Source organism: Varroa destructor, unplaced genomic scaffold (assembly GCF_002443255.2).
Source record: "Varroa destructor unplaced genomic scaffold, Vdes_3.0 BEIS01000003.1, whole genome shotgun sequence".
Taxonomy (NCBI): Eukaryota; Metazoa; Arthropoda; class Arachnida; order Mesostigmata; family Varroidae; genus Varroa; species Varroa destructor.
Genome location: NW_019211456.1, coordinates 22,114,874 through 22,140,880, shown reverse-complemented (window position 1 = coordinate 22,140,880; position 26,007 = coordinate 22,114,874). Strand labels below are relative to the sequence as shown.

General features: G+C 39.1%; 2 protein-coding genes, 1 long non-coding RNA gene and 1 other non-coding gene across 19 annotated transcripts in view; 1 reads left to right on the top strand and 3 right to left on the bottom strand.

The window, feature by feature from the left end:
* Positions 1–457: 457 nt before the first annotated feature.
* Nt5a (5' nucleotidase A) lies at positions 458–6,546 on the bottom strand. Of its 2 annotated transcripts, XM_022799364.2 has the most exons (10): positions 6,374–6,545; positions 5,692–5,742; positions 5,245–5,453; positions 3,943–4,099; positions 3,459–3,699; positions 2,806–3,011; positions 2,174–2,364; positions 1,634–1,808; positions 983–1,207; positions 458–833 (listed from the first exon to the last, which is right to left on the bottom strand). In XM_022799364.2, the coding sequence occupies exons 5-10, from the start codon at positions 3,668–3,670 to the stop codon at positions 556–558; spliced, it is 1,287 nt and encodes a 428-aa protein (XP_022655099.1). In that variant the 5' UTR covers positions 3,671–3,699; positions 3,943–4,099; positions 5,245–5,453; positions 5,692–5,742; positions 6,374–6,545; the 3' UTR covers positions 458–555. The 2 variants fall into 2 exon arrangements, with proteins under 2 accessions (XP_022655099.1, XP_022655096.1); XM_022799361.2 differs by lacking the exon at positions 3,943–4,099 and having other exon boundaries at positions 6,374–6,546.
* LOC147756674 (small nucleolar RNA U3) lies at positions 4,171–4,375 on the bottom strand. Its single transcript, XR_015325485.1, has one exon. It is a non-coding gene; the product is annotated as a small nucleolar RNA U3 (small nucleolar RNA).
* Positions 6,547–9,457: 2,911 nt separating the features above from the next.
* LOC111247399 (uncharacterized) lies at positions 9,458–11,716 on the top strand. The gene is made up of 3 exons (XR_002672105.2): positions 9,458–9,808; positions 10,207–10,330; positions 10,517–11,716. It is a non-coding gene; the product is annotated as an uncharacterized LOC111247399 (long non-coding RNA).
* Positions 11,717–12,869: 1,153 nt separating this feature from the next.
* Positions 12,870–26,007, bottom strand: part of LOC111247395 (transmembrane ascorbate-dependent reductase CYB561-like) — a 104,038-nt gene continuing 90,900 nt past the window's right edge. For 10 of the 15 annotated variants that reach the window (XM_086985185.1, XM_022798234.2, XM_022798236.2 and 7 more), the window contains 4 exons: positions 21,760–22,009; positions 15,668–15,871; positions 14,795–14,958; positions 12,870–14,512 (listed from right to left, as the gene is read on the bottom strand). In XM_086985185.1, the coding sequence (XP_086841311.1) occupies positions 14,320–14,512; positions 14,795–14,958; positions 15,668–15,871; positions 21,760–22,009 (811 nt within the window). In that variant the 3' untranslated portion in view covers positions 12,870–14,319. Of the gene's footprint in view, positions 14,513–14,794; positions 14,959–15,667; positions 15,872–21,759; positions 22,010–22,132; positions 22,270–22,290; positions 22,592–22,750; positions 23,108–26,007 lie in introns of those variants that run through there. The other 5 variants (XM_022798241.2, XM_086985186.1, XM_022798243.2 and 2 more) reach the window with 5 other exon arrangements.

The following is a 26,007-nucleotide window of genomic DNA, read 5'->3' as shown; positions in this document are numbered from 1 at the left end:
GTCTATATAGCCCCGCTAGATGAGTATTTTCAATTGATATATTTTCGAGGAGACGTTGTGACCCAATTTAGGCCATATGACAGAAGAACTTTTGATATAGTGGCGTAATCTTTTCCCATTGGCTTCGGTCGTTTTTACCAATATCGCTTTCTGGCCCGTTTAAAAATTGTAATCTTAGATGAATAACGGCGTTATCTCTTTATTTATTTATATTTTATATATTTGTGTTTATTTAAATATAAACACTTCAGAAACTTGCCGTGCAAGCGACCCATTGCGATGGTGTTGGTTCATACGTATTTTACAGTCGTTCTGTACATTGTCAACGAAAAATTAACGAAGACAAGGTTTTAAAAAAGAATAATTCTTCAATATGAAGTCCATGATAGAAATAAATGATTAACCAAAATAAAATACAGGTCTACACTCTATTATGCCGTATTAAATACACTTAAGATATATATAAAAAAATCTTCCTAAAGGAAGTTGTTTAATTTCACTTCTTTATTTCATTATATCTTTTTTCTCAATTATATTTTCAGTGATTGAGATAAATTAGGTGAAAACTAGGCAGCTGTCAGTGCATTTTTCAAAAACATGGTCCCTCGGATACTGCGCCATTTCTTCTACGCTAGGTACGGCAAGTTTGCACGAGCTCGAGATGACGCTTGACCAGAATGACGGCGATTCTATTGGCTCGTTAGCGTAAAAAAAAGAGCCCCAATTTGAGGACCAGCCCGGCATTTTTTCAAGTTCGATCTCCTCGACAATTCCAATTGTATCACAACAATCGTATTTTGTAGGCACGTATATATCGTCCACAAGACTGTCCCCTAAAATTAGCGCACACGGTTAAATTATTATTATTATTCATGGTAAGTTCATAATGCAAATACATAAGCTCAGAAAATTTGGTTACTTTGATGTGCGATTGCTTTGTAATAGTGGAAGCTGGGGAGATTTTTATGATGATTAAGCTTACCAACGTAAACCATTTTTGGTTGGTCCTTTCCGGTCAGTTGCTTAAGCAATTGGTTGAGTTTATTACAGCTCCCCTGTGCGTAAACGGTTTTGTCCTTCAGAGAGCCTATCATGTCACCTTCGCGATTATTTTTCACCGTGTAGAACATTCGCTCAGGCTGTGTCCAGAAGCCTGGCTTCCGCGCCCACGTTACAACCGAGTCAAAATAATCCATCCAGTTATTGCCTAATAACAACAAACAAAGTCATCCGAGTCAAAATAATCCATCCAGTTATTGCCTAATAACAACAAACAAAGTCATAATTCGATTAGATGAACTGTACACATATCGCTAAGTACAATATTTCTTATTCGCAGCTCTATTTGTGTGCGAATTCGAATGGCCGCTATCTCAGAACCTAACACATGCCTGATAACGATGTCCTGCTTATTCCTAACGAATTTCTTTACCTATATTTCGAGTGAATTCATTCATCATGCACAAAGGTTAAAGAATATTAACTTCACTCGTGTTACATTCTGCAAAACGCGGCGAAAACTTAACGAAGATTATACATTTTTTTTTTCTAATATCGCTCTATTCGATAGACTTTTATTCACAGTATAGTAAAAAATATGAGTCGTTCGTAGCCAACGGTTGACTTTACTTACCGATGCAATACCTCAGCATCATTTCGGCGTAATCAGCATTGCTCGATGTAATTACGACAATTTTCATTCCGTCGAAGCGAAGTTGTTTTAACCATTCGAGCATTTTGGGCGTACACTGGTAAAGCATCTTCGACGTATTTGTCTTCACCTCTGGAAAAAAATAACCTGTATGCTCCTGCCAAAGCAAAACCACGAAAAGTAACACATACACAGACGATTAGCTTCGTCCATGGCTTATAGACTTGACATATTATAATAACAACGAAATAGGGTTCCCACTTAGCCTGTATATTTGGTCAAAACTTATTATTACATAGTAGGACAAAAAAATTTAATAGTTGAAAGTAGCTGCAAAAAAAATTCAAAAACATTTCAAGGCAAGCACAGAATTTTGAGTCGTTGTCGTGTAAACAAATAAAAGCTAATAATACGTTTCTTTTATTCCGAGCATTACAGGTACAATTCAGATCCTTGTTGAGGCACGCTTGCAGTTTAGAACATGCAACACTGTGTGCTAATATCATGGAAAACCCAATTTACTTGAAAGTTCTCCCTGGAATACATCTTACTGTATCCCTCAAAGAAATCGCGGTACGGTTTTGCATAGTCCTGACTTGCAATTTTTCCCGCATCCTTAGCGTCGACGATTTTCATTAACAAGTAGATTGTTCCAACCGTAAAATAGTCTCCGAAGCAGTGGAAGAAACGCGTTACTTTTTCGGAAGTTTCACCTAAAAAAGATACAGTTCCATATACCAGAAATCGAATTAAGACTCTTTAAGCAATAGTTTCAAACAAGCTCCTTAAATGATAATTACACAGATCTAGAGCCAACAAATTGTCGTTCAGACCATGCGTGTACTTTAAACCTTATGTTTTTATTTATTTATATTTATTATTTATCTAACTATATTTATTTAACTATGAAATATTAGCACACTTGTCTTTGTATCTCGTGATTGTCGCAAGTACACTTGCGCTCGAATTTGTTTTTTTTAATGTGAATTTCTAACATATGGGGCGTCAAAGTTGATCCTATAGCGATGCCTGCTGTGTTCCATAACGCAATGTATCAGTACCGTAAAAAAATCTTATTTTTTTTATTGAATTAACGGATAGAACGAGAAAGAACCTCAAATATTTTAAAAAACGTTACTTATTGAAAAGCTTACCTCTAATGAAGGGCATATGTTTTAGAGTTGCTGCCTCTTCTGACTCGGCCCCGTATATCTTCTGTATTGCCTCATTGCTGAGACGCTTCGTGCCGTGGTAGCAAAGTAGGATATTTCGGTCGACTCCAAGTTTGAGAAAGTTTCCTTTTTCTTTGTCATACAGGAGTCCCTTTTGGCAAAAGGCGAGTTGAGATTCATCGAAATCACTATGAGTAGAAATACAGCAAAAAACGACAAAGTGAATATGTATGAGCACACGAAAAATATATGATATACTTTCACTCTATTCGAGTAGAAATTTCGCTTATCATTGCAGCTGACAAAATAGGATTCGATATTTATTTGTTATATTCTTGAATACGCTGTGCGCCAAGCGACATCTCTTAGTCCTTAGCGCGCGGCCCATTACCAATGTCAATTCTATTCGAACTTCAAAATAACTTTGTGTTTACCGCACTTAGTGTAGTAAAAACACCGACCGAAAGGACATACAATGGGTACCGACCCTCATACGTGAAACAATAATTGTAAAGTAACAACGATAACCGCAACTAGTGCAACAAACATTTCTTCTTTCATTAAATATATTATTATAGGTTGACATGATAATCCCGGATTTTACTACTGCTAGCTCTCGTAACAGATGCACAAACCTAAAAATTTCCTTTGGATACCCGATGTCGATTAGATGCTTAACAATGGAGGTGTAACAGAGCCGATATAACGCAGGAAGTCGATATCGTGCGAGAGTGTGGTCGAGGTCAAAGCCAATTACATCGTAATCTTTCAATGTGAACCTGGAGCAAGCAAGCTTCGTATCGGTGTCCTGCGGTGGCATTTTGGAAAATGTTCTCCCCGAGGTCATTGTTGATACGAAGCGAAGTTGTGAGGGGACTGAAAAAAGCAAAAATTATGTTTTAAGTTATGCCATTATCCTTCTTACGGCTTATATAATAGCATAATATATATGCTATATATAATAGTTACTTAATTTGTTATACTTAACTTTGATGTCACTCATTCATTGTAAAATATGAGCGTCGTATTTAGTATAGATCATATTCATTCGACAACTTGAAGAAATTTAAATCTAGTACTTTGATCATTCATATATATTGATGAAATTTTGTCACTTGCCTACAACGGTTCCTATTGGAACAATCCGTCGGTGTTATTAGTAGTAATCAGCAGACTCATGTTCATTCACTTTAACCGGACTTGTTTCGTTTTACTAACACTGAGCTTTAACCACTGTGGGTTTTTCCGTACCGCGAAAGAGCTTAACTTAAGTGAACTACATCCAAACACGCACAATTTAGCTTCCTTCGCCCATTTCGAAAAGTTTTTGGTGATTAAGAGACCTGGACCACTCAAGCTGGATGGATACAGTTTCTCACCAACAAATCGAAGACACAACGATCATCAAAGAAGGATATTGCTCCTAGTAAAAACAATCTATCCTGATTTACGCTCAGGTTCACACTCCGTTTCATCATGATGGAGTCAAGACGTACGAACCCGGCAAATGGATACGTTAAACTACAGACATGCCCCTGCGAAGCACGATCTTGCCTTCTACCACTCTTCTGGCCCGGTACTGTTTCTCGGCCAATCTTGCGTCGCACAATTACAGAAATCAAAAGCCGTTTATTCACAACTGAATTCAATAGGCAATGATAGCTGATCTGGAGAACACATACAAAAGCCCTGAAGTTCATCGTTTATGTAACATCTATACAGTAGCCATGTCTTTAGACCTGATTCAGTTTAGTGAAAACTATAAAAACTATATTCTTTCGCCGTTCTAATGAACGGCCGGTCTCTCTGCTATCTGAAACTATAGCGCAACCGCGTGATTAGCTACTGGCTTAAAGTGCAAAATGCTACCAGAACGTGCCATATTTGATATCACCCTATTGGCTTTTTTAAGAGGACAGCTTACAGGCGCCATTACATAATCGTCAAATACATCTATCAAGTTTGGCTGCTGTAATTTGTAGCTAAATCTTTAGAATCAAATCAACTGTGCTCAGTGCCCTGATTTTTGATGTAGCTAACTAAAAGTGTCTTAAATCGCTGACATAAAAATTATAAAAGTGGTAAATAACCACTTTATCATTAATAGATGAAACAGTTAAAAACTGAAACGGCCGTGTGTATAGGCAAAAGTGTTTTGTTTTTATAACAAAAATTCCATTTTCCTTTAGCAGAGATGAAACATAAATTGCTGGTATCACTCGCATTATGTTACAACTATCATTTTGACTATCATCTACGTGCATAGCTATTGACGCCTGTAAATCTACCCAATAGACGGTTATCTCGTCTTTCCCACCTCGAGCGCTGAACCTATCAGGATATATATTGAGTGCAATCAACTGGTAAATGTAGATCTTTCGTAAGCAATAGATGCCATCCATTGCTAACTACGTAACTTACGTAATCTGCGCAGTGATTTTCTAGCGAAGATAAGCACATGACGATTTATATCGCGACCCAATTTGGCCTAACCGTTAAATTCGCCGCCGAATTGTATCAGCAACCGAAAATCTACTTCTGCTATACCCTATCGAAATTATCAATCCTCAAAAAATTGTATTGTTTTCACAAGACGTAGATCTTCGCTGGCATTCAATGAATGTGTGAGCCTGTAAAAAGAATCCAAAGGGTCACGTTAACCAATAGTGGTACGTTTGTTATTAAATGAGCCCATTATTTCATATGACCACATAATGAATTCATATAATTTCACATTTCCTAACCGATCCGCATTTTCATTTCTTTTAAAAAAGACACATCACCAAAAATAGTTGTACAATATTAGCTTTTAGTAATATATGTCCCCATATGTAAACAGTTTTCTTTATATACTGCGATTTTATCTACCGTTGCGCGTGATGACATTTAATATTCGACACCAAATTTTCCGTCACGAATCTGGAAAACACGAAAGACATGTTAGAGTTTCTTGTAGTCCGAAGGTGGCTGATTTAGACATCGTTTTAAAAATACTTTTCTTTTACATTGTACAGCTTATTTGTGGATCTTCCTCTCCTATGATAGTCTAAGAAATATGTCGTCTCGGTTATCATCACATGGTAGGTACGCAGTCGTAGTCGCTTTATTTGAGTAGCAGGCAATCGCTTCAACTATCAATTCTGACAAGTATACAGCATTTATACGTAACACTTGTATTAACTCCGCCCAAAGTACTAAGTGCAATGCGTTTTTTTTTGCAATGAATAAAAGGGTCACCCTTATCATTTTTGATTTTTTATTTAACTACGCCTAGTAGTGCCCTAATGAGGACTCAATCATACATATCGTATTATGGTTCGTCTATTTCGTTTTTCAGCGTATAATCTACGACGAATACTACTTTGTTAGCATTGTACCACTATTTACGTTTAACATTGTGTAACTGACGAGCTATTGTCATTTATAAGCATAATACAAGAAAATTCATCTGTTAAAAATAAGCGTGCTATCTAGACACGTACGTACCACACGAATGCATATAAATCTAGAGCACTGGAAAAAATTGGAAATTAAATCTTACAAACTCTACCTTTTCTGGCTATACTGCGTGAGAGGTGATATGTACGGCCAACACGCGTGATTGACCTTACATTTGTTGACTTTGAAATTATTACTGTATGTCAGCCGGCAGTCATCGCCGGGTGTACAAGCATGGCAAAGTAGAGTTGAAGCGGTGAGTCCCACGCTAAACCGTTTCTTTGTAAGCGGGACACCCGTCATATGTAATTGAGTTGTTCTGGGTTCTTTCCTTCACTCCTAAATGAAAGGGCAGTGCGCGCGTAGGTGACTTTCAGGCCAGTATGGAAAGAAATGGGAAAAGTTCTCGATCTCCCTAGAGAATCACCTCGAAAGAATGAGGGATTGGTGTGAGTAGCTAACGTGAATTTTTTGAATGCGTTACCTTGGTAACCTACAACTAACAACTATGCTGCAACGTTAATTCAGATCTTAGAGTTATTACTAATAAGGAAGATAGAGGATAAAAAGAGAATAAGAAATTAGGGAAGATAAAATATTACTATAAATGTTAACGGGTGTTGTCATCTGTTTCATGGGTCACTTGGAGAAATCCTAAATACGTTCAACCAGCGCCCACTGCAATCGATTTCCTATAGGGGCAGGTCCTTGATGCTATACCTAAAAAAAGTGTAGGTAACGTTACAGCAACCATAGACATTTGCCCAACTGAGCGCTAGCTAGTTCTCTCATACAATTTTAAATTACCTCTATAAATATATTATAAAATAAAAAATAAACCTCAAAACTCGGAAGCATTATCCTTAGAGCGGCTCCACTGCCATTTCCCGTTGTCACCGTGATGAACATACACTAGAGACGCCGAATGTTGCGAGATATTCCATACGATCTGATGGTAATGTTTTAAGGTGAGGCAAGAAGCGTATGTTTGACTGAACACTCCATGCAATAGATTGTGTTCGACAATCAGCTAGATTATCATCTGTTTGTTATTATATACACGCTTCAAATGAAAGCGGCCTTAAGAGTAATCTCTCTAAAAGTAAATATAAAAAACAACGATTTGAAGTAACTGTTTTAGATATGAAATAATTTAATTATAACGATGTTTTCTACCGTTCCTATGTACCTTATATCTGTGGTAGACACACTGCATCTGAATTTTCTCCATGCACAATTTATCGGTCATATGAAGACGAATTATTATTATCCATTTATTCCTTTATATTAAGAAGTATCGTATACCTCATAGGTACTACGGAATAATTTTCAAATAAGAAACTTTTGAATTGTCTGTTATATGTGTATATGCATAAGTAATTTTTGTCTCGTAAATAATATCATAAGTACCATTGTTTACGTGCAGAAACTAGCTGCTAATTCTATACACATATTTAATGTAAGTCGTGTCATGCGGAACAGGATACATTTATTCCATTAATAGCAGACGAATTTTTTTCGACGTAACAATGGTATTAATAAAGCATCGCGTACCGGCTGTAACAGTGACGTCCAGTTGATCTCCTTTAATACACATCAGACAAACGAGCAGAAATATAACTGCATAATAAAAAGTTTATCCAAGTAAAACGATACAATAAGTACGTTTTCATTTCGGGTCTTGCTCTGAAGTAACTAAAAGCCCCACTTCTAGTCCACCAGTATTTTTACCAACCCGATTGCTGCTCTCATACATCATCTGTGCGGCAAAAATTGTCGTGGCAATTCTCCATTACGCCGCCCTTAATAGGAAAAACACTTTTTTTCAAACACTTGAATATGAAGATGGTACGTTTATTTCGCCATACCATCGCTAAGTTCGTACCGCCGTCGGATCGTGAATAGGTAGGAGGGGGTTGCTGAGAGCTGCTCAGTTGTGTTTTCATCATTTTCGCTCTACGAGGCTCGATTGCTCAAAATCTCCAATTGTTAGTGTACTCGTCTTGAGTAACACTAGGATTAAGGAAGGATTGCCTCTTCAGCTGGAAACTATCAATTTATTCGACATTGCTAAGCAATGCCCTTCTTCTTCCTCTGTTATTCACAAGATTAGCTAGGCGAGCAGTTGGACTGATGTAATGTAAGCATTTTTTGTGTGACGTAATATTTGAATCTGTTCTGAAGCGAGGTTCGATAAGGATACAAAGGTCCAGAGTTACCAAGGCAAATATTTGAGCAATCAAGTCTACTTTGGATAATAAATTAGCCCTAAATTTCCTTGAAATTTTGAAGAAAATTAGAATTTTCACAGTGCTATGTGAAGTGGCGTCTGATACACGTAATGCATCCGTCTTTTATCTCTTCAAAAAAAAATATAGACATTCAGAAACGATACGTGATAGCAGTATTGGTCGACGCACTTGGAACATTTAGGACGGCCCTCTAGTCACAGACCTTTTAGGCAAGTCCTTTTTTGAATTAAGGGATAATGGCATGGATGGGCGTGATGAAAGTTCTCGATTCAGCGCCGTCGCTAAACCCGACTTGGACTTTTCTTTTGTACAATTTTGTCAAATTTATTTCACATAATGAGAAAAATAACTAACGAAATTCAATCAATGGGCATCTTCAAGTTTGAGCATGTAAGTATTCTGTACGCTTTTTGAAGTGGCTGTTGTTGTGCGTCTATGGAACCGCGTTAATAGCGAATTTTTATTTATCTTCAATGGTTTCCTAGTAAGGTTTGCTCACAGACAGAAAATCTTTAAACAATCTATTTCATGCGAGTTACCGCATCTTTTTTAATGTAGTTCCTTAACAGAGGTTTGCAGGTATGAATAGTCTATTATTATGTATCCTGTTTTACCTCTCAAATGGTCCAGCTCGCAGTTTCTGCGGACCAATTTCTGTTTGTTTTCTATTTAAATAAGTGCGTCACTGCTTGACTGTGGAAAAGTATTCATAACTGTAATAACATAAAAAATAACATAAAAACGAATATGTTTTTACCACTGCTGCTGGTCGCTGCGTACACCGCATCGTGCCTTACTACTCGATGCGTTTGCATTTGTTCGCATAACTAAATAGAATTGTTTCTCGAATGAATGATCTTTGCAAACAAATTTCTTTCAAACCTCAGGTAGAACCGATAAGTGTGTTAAGTAAGTCAGCAAACTGTTACGTTATTTATTACGTAACTATTGCAAGACCAATGTGTATAATACATACAGTCCTGTAATATGGTATGAAAAACGCAATGCGTTCATCAATCTTGGTTGTTCGCCTCAGGCTGTTCGAAGTGTCCAAGGGTATACTAGAGAGAATCCGCAACGGATGTTTAGCCGGTTATTGACGTTACAGCAAAGAATGGCCCGAGAGCCTCTAGGCTTCGTTCCTGCGCGAAGCTGTCGACTCGTACACGATACCTTGATAACGGACACACCAAATGATATATATATATATATATATATGTAAAAGTGTTCATGTAAACAGTCTGGGATTTAAAACAAATAGTGATTGCTTGGTTTCTTCTACTTCACCTCTTGCTGTAAGTACGTAAATTATGAGCAAGTAAAGAGAGTTATCTATGTGTTATATGCTTGAGATCTTGACGTAAATAATGGCGTCTTTATTATAGTGTGTCAAGCTTCGGTTTGCTGTTATAAATAGGTTTGTTTTATAAATAATAATATGTAAATTTGATAATATATCTATAAAGCAGTATTAAACATAACAACTAAGTTGTGTGATGATGACCGGTTGTATTGCATAGACAACTTTACATAAAAGCTATTCTATAAATATATTCAGTAGAAGCCGACTTAAGAAAATATGAATCATACTAAAACATGAATGTACTGCACTAGTCACAAACGCGATAATGAAAACGAAAGCAGGGCAGAGAGACTGCATCGTTAACGGTTATAATCTTCCCCTCAAGCGTAGTGACCATGTTTGAGAGACAATATGGAGAAATCTGTGAACTGCGAATCGAGTTCCAACACGTTGTGTGCTTCTTCCACTCTCTTCAAGCGCAATTCGTTATTGCACCAGCTCTGTAGAAATCCGGGTATGCGTCGTAACTTTTTAATTTATATTCCCTAGTGAACTGTTTTTAGGCCTGTATTTTGTTCGAAGCGAACCGTCGCTTCAATTTCTTAAAAATTACTGTGTCTCACAGAGCAAAGACGAATCCATTTCTATCTGAGATATTGAGACCCAAAATACTCTTAGGTTTGATTAATTTCTTTTTCAGGTTAGATTGATCTCTTTAAGGTCACCAATAGTTGCTGGAGATGATGCCGACCCGTAATAAGACAAAATCGTAAACGACTAATAGGTGTCCCTTCGAATCGAAGATCATTTGTAACTGCTGGAATTGATGTAACTGCTTTGGATCGCCGTTATTATTTGTCCAGGTCGAGCTCAGCCACCTTGCCGTGCAGAACGATTTCCTTTACCTCGGGTATAGACGGCTTTACTTTTCTAAATACTTCCACGACGTTTTGAGAATAAAAACTCAACATTTCTAAGAGCCGTGGCAAATGTGCATTGCGAGCTAACATATACTGTGTACAGGTGCTGCCGCACGACTGTTAGGGCTGTTCTACATTTTTTTAGGTATATAGAACTACTAGAGTAAGTGAACTGTTGCAATGGCAAGCCGCGCTCCTACCAGACATAAGCGTTTGCGAACCAGGATAGAAGTTCGCAATTACAGCATTTTTAGCTATGCCCCTTCATATAAAAGACTCCAATTTAAGGATATCACAGTTTTCGTCATTCTACGCAAAACGGCCATTTCTCGAACAAATGATATACACATATATATATATATATATATATAAAGAAGACGTCTAGCTTGGTGATGGGAAAGGGTCGATTATAAATGCTCGTTGTGAATCAAATCGGGATCGTCAGCTTTGTTCCTCCGGAGTTCCTCGATGGCTGCCATCACCTCTAGCTTTTTCAAGTGCGCAATGTATATCAAGCGTTTATTGATCTCGTACAGCTTGGCGAAGTATACAATTGCAGAAAAAAGTATCTTGACTGGCCAGCGTATCCTTGAACTGTTGAATGAAGAAGGTCGTTTCGACTAAACATGCTGTTTTTCAGATTTGCAGATGTATTTGTAACCACAAACCTTTCTCATAATCGTTGCGGGTCTTATCGAAGCCTTAAAATCAGTGATTAATAGTGTCTTATTAATGTTTAGCGACTATAAAAGAAAATGAGCTCGAAAAGCCTGTGTGACAACAACACTAGTTTGGCCATTATTCTGTATGCTATTTGGCTGAACAGTAATTGGAAAACTTGATCGTAGCCATTCCAAGCATTACATTTAATGAACGTATATATTTTAATTGACTGGTGTATCAATGTAGAAGTTTCAGCTACTGGAGAAGTTTGAGATACGATAAAAAGTAAATAAATGGACTGTACATTAAGATTTATATATATATATATATATATATATATATAAGGTTCCTTAAAGTTAAACGTTGCTAGAGTTCCTAGAACGGAGGCTACAAAGGTCTGCTCTACCAATAGGCGGTACAGTTGGACCCATACAGCAGCACCATTCTCTCTAGATATAAAAATATGCTGTCAGCCAACCGTATTTAATATATTTACACTTACCTCGCAATAAAAGCGTACCCTTATCCTCACGTGGTGTTCGAACCAAAATTCTATTTTTTCTCCTTCCGTTCCTCCTGTTAACTTTGTTGTCTTTTTACATTTTATCAAGTTTTAATGTTCAAGTTTCTGCCACATTTTTATTGCTAAATTTTAAGTGGCGAAATTATTCAAGTTATAAAATGCATTTTACCTAAAAATGAACCAGCACTTGTTGATGCTTAAATGTCTTCTTCTAGAATTCTGTTGGAAAAAAAAATCTACTTCCTTATGATCCTAAAGTGACATGAACTTTCCTAGCGTATCGTTTTTTCGAGCCGCTTTGAAAAAAAAAATACAGATTCCCAAGATCCTCAACTATCGAATCTTGGCGATATAACATGCGTCACTTGTGCTATAATGTATGTAGTGCTATATTTAATAGGTTAATTAATGGCTCATTGTGACTAAACATTTTTTGGGCATATATTATATTATAAACATAACAGACTCAGCGTTAGGTGACCTATCATGCACTGCTGTAACGTAGATCAATAAACTACATAGTCACCGCCCTGTGTTCAAGGGCCCATACACACGACGCGAATGAATCCCTAACAACGCTTAACATTGAAGTACCGATATTTCATTTTTATTATTCATTATACAATGCTGCTCACGGTTTTTTTTTTTACTGATTTATCATCATATTCACTGCTGTAGCTTATTTTTGCAATACTTGGGGAATTCGTTACAGAATTACATTTCCTTTTTTCTTGGCGGTCATTATTTTAAAATATTATTATAATAATAACAACTTCAGTTGTTATTATAGTAGTTACCGTAATAATTATTCATACCGCTGTATGTACAGGATACACGTTTTTGTCAAGTATTGTTATGAATATTACTATTGTGGTCTCGTTTTTCGAAGCTTTTCCAGCTTCACGAAATCAGCCTCATCTCGTATGAACTTGATAGATCATGCTCTCTTTTTCGGTTTTTTTTTTTCTTTTTTTTTTTTGCAGTCTCTTATCGTTACGCGTGGATTTACTAGAGACCGTAGACATTGTGACTTATTTGATAACTTAGTTCCCGAATCGTCGTCACCACCTGCCATTTGCTTCCATCCATATTTTTCTACTCTAATACCAATTGTTTCCACTGCTTGTTCAGCGCGTTTTTCATCTTCATCAGAGTACTCGCCGTTAATGTCATATCATTTATTAGTCATTCGCGTACCATGTATCGTCTCGACACACGCACAACCATACGCTGTGATCTGTTAGCCCCTGTGAAATACTGTCATTAAAACACGTGCTTTTCCTAAATCATACAGTTACACTCATACGTTCAATTGGTATCTTTTTCTATCGGGCTAGTTCCTCTTTATTTTCACTATAAACCCCTTTGACTTTCATATGTGTTGCTGCTAATTGCCATTGTATTAGTTATCATAAAGTTTCTTCTCTTTATCTAGTATTTCAGTAACTTTCTCCTCGTGCTGCTACCGTATTTTGAATACTAATTAACATCAATCAGAGAGTGATGTGATTGTTAATCGCTATTGAAAAAAATGAATATAATACTTTTTATTCAGCAACAATTCTCGAATAATATTTAAAATGTGAGAATTTTTCAAAGAGTTTCGTATAATTATTAAATCATTTACCGAAAGAGTCCCTGCGTTTGGTTCTGTTTTTCTCACTTTATTAAAGGAGACGAACGCATCATTGGTCATATTATCAATACGACTGTTAATATCATCGTAAACACAGTTATTATCTGCTGCTGCTGCTGCTGCTGCTACTCAAGGTACTCTCAGTGAAAGCTGTCCTCCTGTTTGTTTTTATTCTATTCTCTTCTGTCTATACCTCAATATTCAACACGATTCTTCAGCATTTTCGGCGGTACCACATGGAGTCCAATCGTCCTACGCTGCGAATAGAGCTCTATTAATGTGTCTCGTTTGTAACATTATTTAGCCACGCCAGCAAGATAAGGAAAATTATCCAAAATCATAATAATTTTCGGTTATCAGGTTTTTTTTTAATTTTTTTTATCAATTAGCAAGTACTGTTCGCTAACTTCTTTTTTTTTTTTCGTTAAAAAATAAGATGTAACTACACTTTTTAATTGACGCTCTCACGTGGTCTTCAATATGCAGTACAACATATCGTCTCTTTAGCAAGACCGATGTTGTCAAAGATATCGAAAGTGTATTCTCATGACCGATTTCTATGCGTTGGTCGGCGATGTTCATGGTAGCAAAGGAAGTCTGAGAGTATCGTCCGCTACAATCCTCAGCACATCATTGATCTTCACTAGCTGTAGCAAGCATCGCTTTGATTGAGCAGGCTGCTTCCACGTTCAGGCCAAAGACGCAGAAAAAAAACAGGTGCACATATAGTTGATGTGTAAGGCACTGTGGGGCCAGATAGGCTAGTTGGTGCGGTAGAATACGCCACGCCCGCCGCGAATGCTTGTATTGGTGATGGTTGGCAGAAGTACAACGAGGGCAAGAAGTCCGCACGAAAGCATCTTTACTATTAAATCCGACTGTTCTTTTGGGCTGCCGGGAATCAGCGAAAGGATGTTTTCAGCAGTCTGATTATAGCTTGCCGGGAGAATAATTCTGGAAGTTCAAACACATATACAAAATTTCGACCGCAATTTCAATACATACAGATAACTTCGATGATACTTTAAGCTTGTAAATATTTTCCAGGTCCTTCAAATGAGTTCGCCATCAATCTGTAAAGGGGCAACCATCGACTCCCGTGCTCAATCCAAACTTGAAATTTGCATAGTGTAGTTATAAAAATAAGCAAAGATAAAAATTGATTCTATTTTTTGTGTTGAAAATGAAATTAAAATTAAGATCAAGTGGTTTGATGATCTGATTATGTCAACTTACTGATCACTCTGAGCCTCGATGAATCCTGTAATGGCAGTACAAGCAAACATCGCAAAAATGACTAGTCCACACGAAGCGTGAACCGGCACCAATCGTTGACGAAGCGAAAACGATCGTCGACGGCAGCACAGCAGTAACACGAAGCAGAACAAAGCGAACACCAGCTGCAAAAATTCATAAATTAAATCATGACAAAGTACCATCCAGGACAAAAAAAATTCAAAACCCAGAAAAACATAAGAATGCTTAGTTTGGTTTTCAGGTGCCGCGAGAAATCGACTAACTTTCATTTATAAAATGAGGATCAAATGTCCAACAGCGATGTCAAATTTAAAATTCGAAACATTTAGGACGAAGGCTATATACATTATCCGATTGCGCCCCTTGAGAAATTCATTTGAAAACCATGTCGAATTGAGCAAATTTTGTGAATCACAGAAATAATGATAATCTGCCCAGTTTTTTGGTCTTGGTGGTTTTGGTTTGCCCAGATCTGGTTTTTACAAATTTAGATCGTATTGATCTATGTATGTATTGCTGAAACCTGGTATCTACGGGAAACGTCTATTTCCGTCGGGAAGAGACGACGTACTAGCTAAAACTACAAAATGCCACGATCAAAACGCTTTGTTTTAAAAACCTGAGAAACTCATGATTCTAAATCAGTATGCGTGGAGCGAAATCAGCAAATAAATTAAACTACTAATAATGTACGGATTTTTTTTGCTTAGTTGTCTGGTCGAATTTCCCGTAGCTGCCCGCGGCAATAGCTTCGACGCTCGTTCTGTAGTAACTTCGAATCGTATATCTACGCAAGAGTGCCATTTCGAAATAATTCATCCTGTTATCTTATCATGTATTACGTTATATTACCTGAAAAACGAAGAGTCCGCAGGTTGCTAACGCGAGCCAGGTATGCACTGAACGAAAGTGCGCTACAGCCTGATTATGAGTGTGCATAAAAGTCACATAGAAACCTACTGTGATGCATGCTGTTCCCAGCAACTGAAGCAGCAGGTGAACGAATCGTGCGTACGATCGCTTGCAGCAGTCAAATACGCGAAAGGAAAGTATTGCCTGCGATGTAAGACAAGATCAAACAGCGCAGAGAGGCCGGCGAGGTTGTAACGCAGGCCGCCGTTGCATGGAAAATAAGAAGAACGAGTTAGGAGAAGTGCAACATATCGACACAAATGCATTCGGCAGGGCGACGCAGCGGAGCAACGAAAAAGTTACGGCTGCCTTTACATGTTCTGCCCGTAGGGGATACATATATGTCACATAGAATTAAAACATTGTTCGTGCTGTTTGAGCATGACTTGTTAGAATATATTTGTTGAACAGATAGTGCGTAATACGTAAAAAGGTATCGCTATCTTCCACACGCACTTCGGCCACGGTAAATCGACACCGGGTCTGTAACGAGTCTACAAAATGTAAACAAGTGCCCTGTCATCGAAGCCCATATGACGACGTTAGGTGCCATATTACCCACATCATATCATTCAGACTATCGCGATTTGTTGATCAATTTGATATGTAATTAATCTTTACGAACTACAGAATCGCAGTGCCGGTTTAAAGGCAGAATATGTAACCCTTAATTCTCTGAAAGTATTGCTCCTCACAGTTACCGGGGGATCACATGACAGTTGCTTTTCAGGATCGGCCAGGTTGCATTCGGGGTCTTGTAGGTATGAAGGTCTTCAGAGAGCTTACGAAGCTTAATGCTTTGCACTTGCTCGTTTCGTTAGAGTTTCTCCGCTTCTCTCTTCTTCTCCGTCTCCCACACCCCAGGCCTCTTACTAGCCCCAGTAGTCCTTCGGGATCTTTGCGAACTAAAGCCTAAAAGGACGATTTAGCAGACCGACCGACGGTCAGAGACAGTCGAGTCTTCCTTCTTTCAATCGACTCAGTCGTTGTTAGCTTTTGTTCCTCTGAGCGCAAACTCAATTACATCTAGAAACGCTCTTTTCCTGCCGCTGCCGACAAGTCTGTTTCGGCTCACTCCTTTTCAGTTTAGGTAATGGGAAGCTATGACGACAACGACGGACGCGCTTGAAAACATTCTACAAAGTGCGGTAAAGGCGCGAGTCAAAACACTAAACACAGTATAAGTCCTTGCCATAATCATCCCGAATGTAAATGGCTCGATCAACTGTTTTTAACTAAAAAACGAGTTGTCCATTGATTTTAAAGTACAGGGCTTACGAGGGTGTAGCACACAAGAACGGAATAAATTCTGTTTATATCTGGATAATAAAATTGATTTGGCAGTACGGCATTAGCGTCGCACTCTCAAATAACAATACTCCCGACATATTAGTTAATTAAACTAGTGGTTTAATTTCTGTTTCAAAGATTAGAACTCACTATTTAACATTCAAAGTATTCGTTGGAGTCCGATGCAAACTAAGGAAGGTGGTAATATATGAAGCGAGCTCCCTAAATGGCGGTAATCACTGACAAAACGATTTGCAAATACATTTTCTAATGTGCTTTAATATCTGCATTATATTATTACGATTCCTGTTATTTGCAATACAGACGACGCCATCAACGACCTCGCTCGCCCAGTTAACAACCTGCCGCCAACGAATTCTATGTTAGTGATCCTGCTACGCAGACGTACAAATACCCACTTCCTGTTCCGGCAGGTGATGCAGCCTCATTTTTGGCAGCGTCAAGCTGGAAAATCAAACACTTGTGCTACAAAAACCAGTAACCGGTGCTCATTAAAGCTGGCTGTAAACACATGGGCGAATAAGTGGCAAGCACAACGAACATAAAATCCCGATACATATGATCTTAACGCCACACCACAGCAAAGATACGAGAAAGTAAATGCTATAATTGGAGAACAATCGTCTTGTTTTAACGCATTCAAGCAAAGCAAAAATAATCGACCTGCTGCCGAAGAAAACTAACTATATCTATATTTTCGCAGCGACTTAACTGTGAGATGGCAATTCTCTTCGTGTTGCTAATACTAGCACAGTATTTCCGCCAAGGTCCATGTGCTTTGTCTAATGGCAGTACACACAAACATAAGTCGAAACACGGAGGGCTCATACACGTATACACTATTTAGTGCAGAGCAATACTCTCAGCACTCAGTTGTAACTACCCGGGTCTATATTTGTTGCCAATTATTCAGCTTAAAGGTAGACTCAGCATAATCAATCAAGCACCACTACAGTGACTGCCCTCATGAAGCCAAGGTTTAAGAAGCGGCAAATATATATTGATGAAAAAATATGACTCTAACTAAGCACTAGCTAAAGTGAAATTTGTTTTTGCTTTTGTCGCAGCTGGTCTAACAGGGGAAATCATTTTGTGCCTGAATGACTAAGAGTAAAGTTAACAAAGAGCAGAAGAGGCTACAGTTTCAGGCCGCGTGCCCTCTTTTTACGGTGATGTCTTAATTCATTCTGTTAAAGTGAAGCGGCCTCCCCAATTCAAGAATGGAGCCTCCCCTGAAAAAAAATCGACTGTAGGGTCCATTTGGTTAGAATAGAAAAGGAGCAGTAGGGGTCATATACAACGCAGGCATTGGCTCAAGCAAAGCTTCTACGACCAACGCTTACAAAGGCTCCGGCTCAGCGTATTCCAAAACAAAAACAGTAAGTATTAATTGCAATTAAAATTACAATGCCGCGGAAATGATTGCTTTTTCTGGACCTGTCGTGACGATGTCCTAATGAATCAGCCGTAGCAAGTCATGTGTCTGTCGTGTTCAGCTGCTATGGAGGCATCAACTCGTCCTTTTCCACGTCCTACAATATACGTGAATAAGAAAGGTGATATGTTTGAGTTATACACGACATAATGCAGACTAACGTGGGAATTCACGCGGCTGATTGTACCTATTGATATAATTGCTTCATTTTCACCTAGTGCAAGAAGGATGCGGGTGTTATGGTGGCCATATATGAGATAATAGTCCAACAGAGAGTCCGATAGACTTTGACGAGCTTTGGGCATTACCCCGTTTACTTTTTTCTTATAATTAAACCCTTTAAAATATTAAAGTGCATACAATAAAGCACTTCAGCAGTTGACATAGGTTTTTTGTAAATAAATTGTAAACTGTGTAAAGCCTTGTCCAATAAAAGAGCAGGTAAGTAGGGAACGATCACTGGTTTCTTATACTCAAACTACCTGTTACCCAATGCTTTGATTTGCACGCTCCGCGTGGAAACCTTGAATGAGTCTATGGTTTTCTTAAACTGCGACGTGTAGCCGTCAAAAGCATTGCTGACATTCAGTCATATGACATAACCGTGGTACAAACTAACAATAGCATTGGTATCGGTAAACCATAATAGTCACATAAATGACTACAGTAATGTATATTGCTGTCCTATATATAAATGTATATTCGCGAGTTGGGGGACGAACGATAGCCTGGCGATACCCATAGCACTACGTGGCGCCATAAATTTTTAGACAGACAAATGTGGCTAGACAAACGGAGGTAGCACTGACAAGCAATGCGATAGTGAGCGCACAGAGTAAATAACCAAGAACCGTCAGCCGCAAAAAGCTCTTTTGACGTCCGCCAATAAAATATGCGAGAATCACGGAGCAGCGTAATACAGCTCTTATTAGAACCTAGCAAAACTATTTTCCCATAGATGGTACTGTGTATGCCATAGAAACCGCAGTTATGCAAGAGCATACGCGAAGCGGTAGTCTACAGGGAGAACGTATCAAAAAAAAAACGCAGGAAGAGAGAGACACAGAGAAGAGGAGATTTGAGGCGGCTTCCTTGCTTCGGTGGCCTTATGGTCAAGCAATACGGACAGCGGAAGTAGCGAAAAACGCAGAAAGAGTACAAATGCTATTCGAAGATATAAAATTGTTTTTATAGCGGTAGATGATGATACTAGCGGCGAAACGCGCAAGCCTACGTCGACAATGACGGGCTGAAACTTTTAGCAAAAGGAGGAACTGGCGAATGTTTTTTTTATCTAGTTGTCTATAGTTTCTCAATTATTTTAAACATTTCGATATATAGCATTATGTAAATCTATAAGGGTAGCATATAAAACAAATTGATCTCATATAGTTTTTTACATTGAAAAAAGCGTGGAGCTCCGTAATGTACTCGGTGGTCCGTTGTTCCTCGTTTTTCCTTGACCAAACTATTCCATAGAGAGCACTTCTTAGACCCATAAGTTCAACATAATAAGATATATGAACTTGGGTATAATAAGCATTTTCCTTCATTTTTTACTTTTCGTTTCTATATGGTATAAGTCTCTCTCACTTTCGGTTTATGACTCTGATTGTTATGGGTTGATAGTTACATCTAAGATTTCACATACTGCTGCTGAGGTCGCAGAATGAGTCGGTCTCATTTGAACACATTCACTTTTCACTGACATAGACCTTTGCCGGCTATGGGATTCGGCAACTTATGAAGCTTTCCAAGTCACGAGTGATAACTCGGAAGGAAGCTGTGGAATATTTGCACCTAATATATTCAGTACTGAGAACTTGGGTAATTCCGATCAGTTAGTGAAGTTCCTACAAAGCGAGTGGCCGTATTGACTCATTGATATGATGTCAATTTCCGCAGATCTCCAACGGTGAACTGCTAGAACAGACGAATTGGTTTATTAAATTGTCTATAGTTTTTTGAGGCGCCTTGAATTTAACGGGGCAAATATGGGCTATATAAATTTGTCCAATAGAAAAAAATCAAAATATTAAGCATGCATTTTTACGTACGCATAGAAATGCTACAAAACTTCAATAGTGTTACTATTGTTATTACAGATTTTGCCTTTGAATTGCAAAAGTTTGCTTAAATGTAAGGAGGCAAAGTAAGCCACTAGTTTTTTTAGCACAGTTTCGTTGCGTTCAAAGCAAACTAAAAGCGAATTTTATTCAATGGAGATCATTTCGTTAGATTACAAGTACAGGATCACTTTGGTTTTATGGCATTATGGGTTAAAATAAGATGGGCTTGCATTTTCGAACATTTATATAATGGCATATTTATTTATAGATAATTCTCTATACCAGAATCATGGTCAGCTTGGTTCCGGAAAAATGGTGCACGTACTACTACAGTTACTCCACACTTATAGAATAATGTTCCTAGATGTTTTAGTATTTTGGTGCCTTTCGACGTAGGAAAACCTCATGACAAGATACGGTAAGATAGAGCATTTGATCACGTTTTCACCCAGTTAAGCTGGCCGTAAATCATTACAAAGTATCGTCATACACAGCTGTGATTATAGCTGTTTCTTGGAAATCGAATATTCTTCCTCTAGCTTTGCTGAAAATCATGAATGATTCATATAGTCCCACCTTGCAGGATCATATGAACTATAATACCATAGGTCTTTTTCTTCCTTTTTCTTTTTTTTTTTTTTTGAGAAACAGTAAATAGTCGTGAGGGCCATCTTATGCTACGAGATAGGGAAGCCGGATGACCATACTGGTGTAATATTTTTCCGTGGCAACAGTTCGCTTGAACGGTCTAGTCGAGTAAATTTTTAGCTTACATCCATAACCCTCAGCGCTGAAGAAAAGGCACCGCTACCGGAGTAGGCAGCTATTACTCGACAGGGATTCAGGTAGTCACAGGAGCGCAGCACATAGATGCCATTCCTCCAATTAGTTCGAACAAAATTGTAAGCCTTCTTCTCAAGGAGAACATTACACTGATAACGATACGAAGCGATTCTTTATTATCAGTCGTAAAGAGTACCACTCACGATAGCAACTGACTTGTAAGGCTAATTTCTAAAATGCTGTTAACCATCACATACTCCGCCGATACATTTTTTGTGTCAGATTGTAGGTTAAATTATGTATTGGTAAACGCTGACAAAGCTAATGTATATATAATAGTAAGGCGTTAAGGAAACGCCACATCCGATAGAATTATTTCATTTTCATCATCACAGACTACTCAGACATTTTACTAAAGATCTTCGTTAACGTACCTGGCCACAGAAGAACACGAACCCGATAATCATGAGGATGATGTGCAAGTTGAACTGAAGGAGCGGGTCCTTTTCGATATCGATACCACCTCGGAATTTGAATACCCAGTAAACAGTGAGCGCAACAACGCCGAAGATGATTAGCTGGCTCGAGAACAATGCCAGGCCGAGCAGGCAGGACACGAATCCCGAACAGCATCCGCCCTCTTTTTCCTCCATCGGCTCCATCTCGCGATGAGATGAGGTTTTCCTATGAAAATCGACAACAGAAATCAATTCAGCTATTACTATTATTGCTATTAAAACAAATTAACAATAAACAGAGCTAAATAGAACGTGATTGTTACGGCCATCACAATGTGCCCTCAAGCACCTGTTTTTCCGTCCACAGAGGTTACTTGTAAGCATTATTCAGCCTTCTTTTTTCGTTTGTTACAAGTCGAGCCAACCACATGAAATGTTCTTTTTGCATGAAAATCGATACAGATATAGAAAATGTACTTAAACCGATGTCACCTAATTGAAAACTACCATTCTATCACGATTCGAGGGTAGACGAATGGTTTGGCTGACTGCCTTAATTACTACAGGTTAATATTGCCATTAGCACTGCTAACACAAAATTGATACGTAAAAGAGACTGGTTTGTCTACCGTCTATAGTACCACTCCGTCTTGGCGACAGCAGCGATTCCTCTCGGGTCGTATAGTCGTTACGTGTAGACTGTAAACTTTCGTACCACATAGCGATTCCGGCTGCTAGTCTATAAGCAAATGACTTTTCCTGCTGTTTCGGCTGGTCTGAAGGGCTCCTTGGTATCAGTTATTCGACCCTAGAAGCCAACAGATTGTTATCGTATAACGGGTAACCAACCTCCCATAGCGCAACGATGGAAGCATAAAACATGAGCGCAACTATGTCGTAGTACAAGTCCACAGTTGATACACTAATCTTTTTCATATCTCTAAACATCAGTGCAAGCGTACGATACCTGTTGAATTCACGCATGCACTATGCATGAAGCATTTATACGGAATAGAAGTAATCGCCGAATACAGCCGATTTCTACATGTTCGACTCGGTTTTTGTACGAGCAGGTGGTGGTAACCATAGGCCAACAATGAATTCTACAAGGACCACCGGCTTTGGTTCCTCCGTCAGCGTGATGGGGCAACACATGTCGCACTTTTACTGTCTTTCTATCTCTACGCGCCTATCCTGTATGCGTAAGTTCGTCATCTACGTTACATTATGCTCTTAACTAAGCGTTAGGTTATGGAACTCAGCTGCCGATGTCGCAGTTAACGTGCCAATATAACCAATGTTCTAAGCTATCGTCAACGTTCTGAGTTTGTTGCCAGTTATCAAGACAGCCATGGTTCTTGCTAGCTAGAACGTCACGCCGAGTTAAGCTAGCTATGATTAGTCCGCCGCCGTAGTCATCTTTGCCGCACCTCTATTTTCTGTGATTAAGCGTTCGGACGCACACTCACATATCCGTGCGTTTATGCTTTTTTGCCTCACTTTGTCCATTGCTGTTTGGCGCATCAGCTGGCTTCCGAGGCCGACGGCCGTGTACTCGGTATCAGGCCGACTTTGCAACATGTAAATAGCGTCAAAAGTATTATCTCTTTTCTATAAGGGCAACTGCACTGGCAACAGGAGCTAACAATTTGACGTCCTGGGCGAATCGCATGAGGAGGCACAGATAAACAGACGGCAGCGTAGAGTTGACTGCGTTCAACAGCCGCTGAAGAACTTAATAGCCACTTGGATACGTATCTACGTGACAGAAAGTGGGCTAATGGAATAAGTTCCGATGTAACTGCTACTGTATCAGTCGTGTTGGACGAAACGGGGGCAGAAAAACATGGATTCCGTCAGAACTGGTCATTCGCATCCATAGTTTGTTGCTATTCCGAAACTGAGCAACGCCCGAGGGCATGAGGGTACTAGCAACTACCGCAGCCGTCTATGCCATCCATCATATCTTGCTTAGACATCAATGACATGCCTCCAGCATAGAGATGTCTGTGTGCGCGTGTGTGTTTGCGTACGGGCATAAAAGCATAAAAGGCTGGCAACTCCAATAGCCGGCAGCCAGTGCTTCTATATATATAAATCGGGCTCCTATAATGCCTTCCATTCTACTACACGCACATACAGATGCGGCACTTCGGATAAATGCGCGACATACATTGGCATCGAGGATGAAGCTGCCCTCGTAGTCTTCCTAAAGTTTGCTAAAAGACAGTTTCTGCATTTGCGTTCGGGGGGCAACACAACGGAAACACACAGAGGGCAGAGTAAAAGTCCGACGCGGTTAATGAAGAGACATATTTGTAAATGTTGTGTGCGCTATAATCTTGCACAGGGCCACATCAAACGAGCATCCACTGCTAGGCTTACTTCGTGTAGTGTAGCTCCCGCAGTTGAAGCTATAATGCTGAGGGTCCTGTGATAATGAACGAGATAAACAAATTCGAAAATGCCGCCACATTTAGATTGGTGCGTCGTCGGACAGGTTTTCAAATAATTGTCTCTATGGTCCTAGGGTGGTACCAGATTATTCTTGATGCGGCTAATGCCACTTCATTTTGAACACCAGCCGTCAACCAAACACCATAAGAAGCACGACACCAAAAAAAAAAGAGCATCGGCTGTAACGTGACAACTCAGATGGAATACTAATACATAATCATTTACCAGCCATCACCTCTATGCGGTTAGCACGCTCATTCGTTTAAGTTGTCACGGTTCTTTTTGGTATAATTAGGACGCGTGCTCTGCTCATTATTGAATGCTTATTATTATCATGGCCATAACCTTAATAAGCCCTCTAAGAGATTTCTACATTGGCCACCATATATCATGTGCTTACACAAATGCAATCAGAACGACAGAGGAGGAGGAAACAAACAGAAAAACCAAACTAGCTTGTGGCAATATATGTGAACATGGCCATAACGCGGAGACGTGGCTGTAGGAAGCAATGACGAGTTAATTACCTCAACTGAAAAAGGCCGGCACAACTTTTTGCCGACCGTTAAAACATGAACCAAAAACGACAGTAGAAACTGACTTGGTTATTCTCCCCCAATGAGGTAACGGTAGGTGAAGTCGAAAAGATGAACACGAGAAGTTTGCAAGCGCGTGTGTGCAAAATTCCTCTAAATATCTAATTATCACAACATACTATACTATATATTGGTCGCCACTTGCGGTGCTCAATATGGTGGATATTCACCGTTTTCAGTCAAATCTTTCGGCGACGGATCACATTCGACACATCATAGCCACGTGCGTACACATGCCCCGACAAACGTAACTCCCACATAAGGCATTGCACGCTCATGCGCTCCCTGTCAAAATAGCGACAGAGGTTTTCTCTTTTCTTAGTGCGCCCCGGGAATCAATGTCGGGCTCTTGCAGCATCTAGCGTTGATCTACTCGAAGTAATTCGGCGTACGAGTGAACCCTATCCGCTATGATAAAGTTCGCAAAAGTAGTCGATTTCGCGCTTCTTCGTATGCTTACCAAACGCATGGCTTCAGATCAGGCTTCATCGCGAGCAATGCCCATTTAGCACACGCAAACCGTTTGAACTGACAGTTCGATTGCTCTATATCGACAAAAGAACCGCTCAGGCTTTCTCTGAAGGAAAACAATCATATGGTTGTACTCTGGAACCTTCCTACATAGTCGTTTCCCATGCACGCGAGTTGAACCATAGCAACGAGGCTCTCGCAGGTCGGCCGACCACCAACGGTTTTCACCCAGACGTTCAAATTCTTCGACCAGCTCTTTCGGCCGAGCCAAAATATATACATCTATAAACGGGGTACGCTGAAAGTCAATCGGTATAACAATGATCGCAATAAAGAGCAGATTCAACTGGATCACAGAAGTTTTATGATATCATTTTTATAGTTCTCATAATACAACACCACAAGCATATTACGGTGCTGTATAATGAACGCGCAATTTTTCAAATGTTCAACGATCTTATCGAACGTATTGAATGTGTTATATGTGTTTGCATATATTTGTAGCCGAATATTTCCGCTCCTCCCAGATTAGATTCTAACAAGTCTATAGACCAAGCATACTCGAAAGTTTATGTGAAATTCGTCCTCTCCATATAACTTGTTCTGTTTTAATTGTGTCTGAACCGAAATAGTTGTTATTGCACAGCCTGCACTAAAAATTAGCATTCTACTTCAGCGCCACTGGAATGGGAGACAAAGG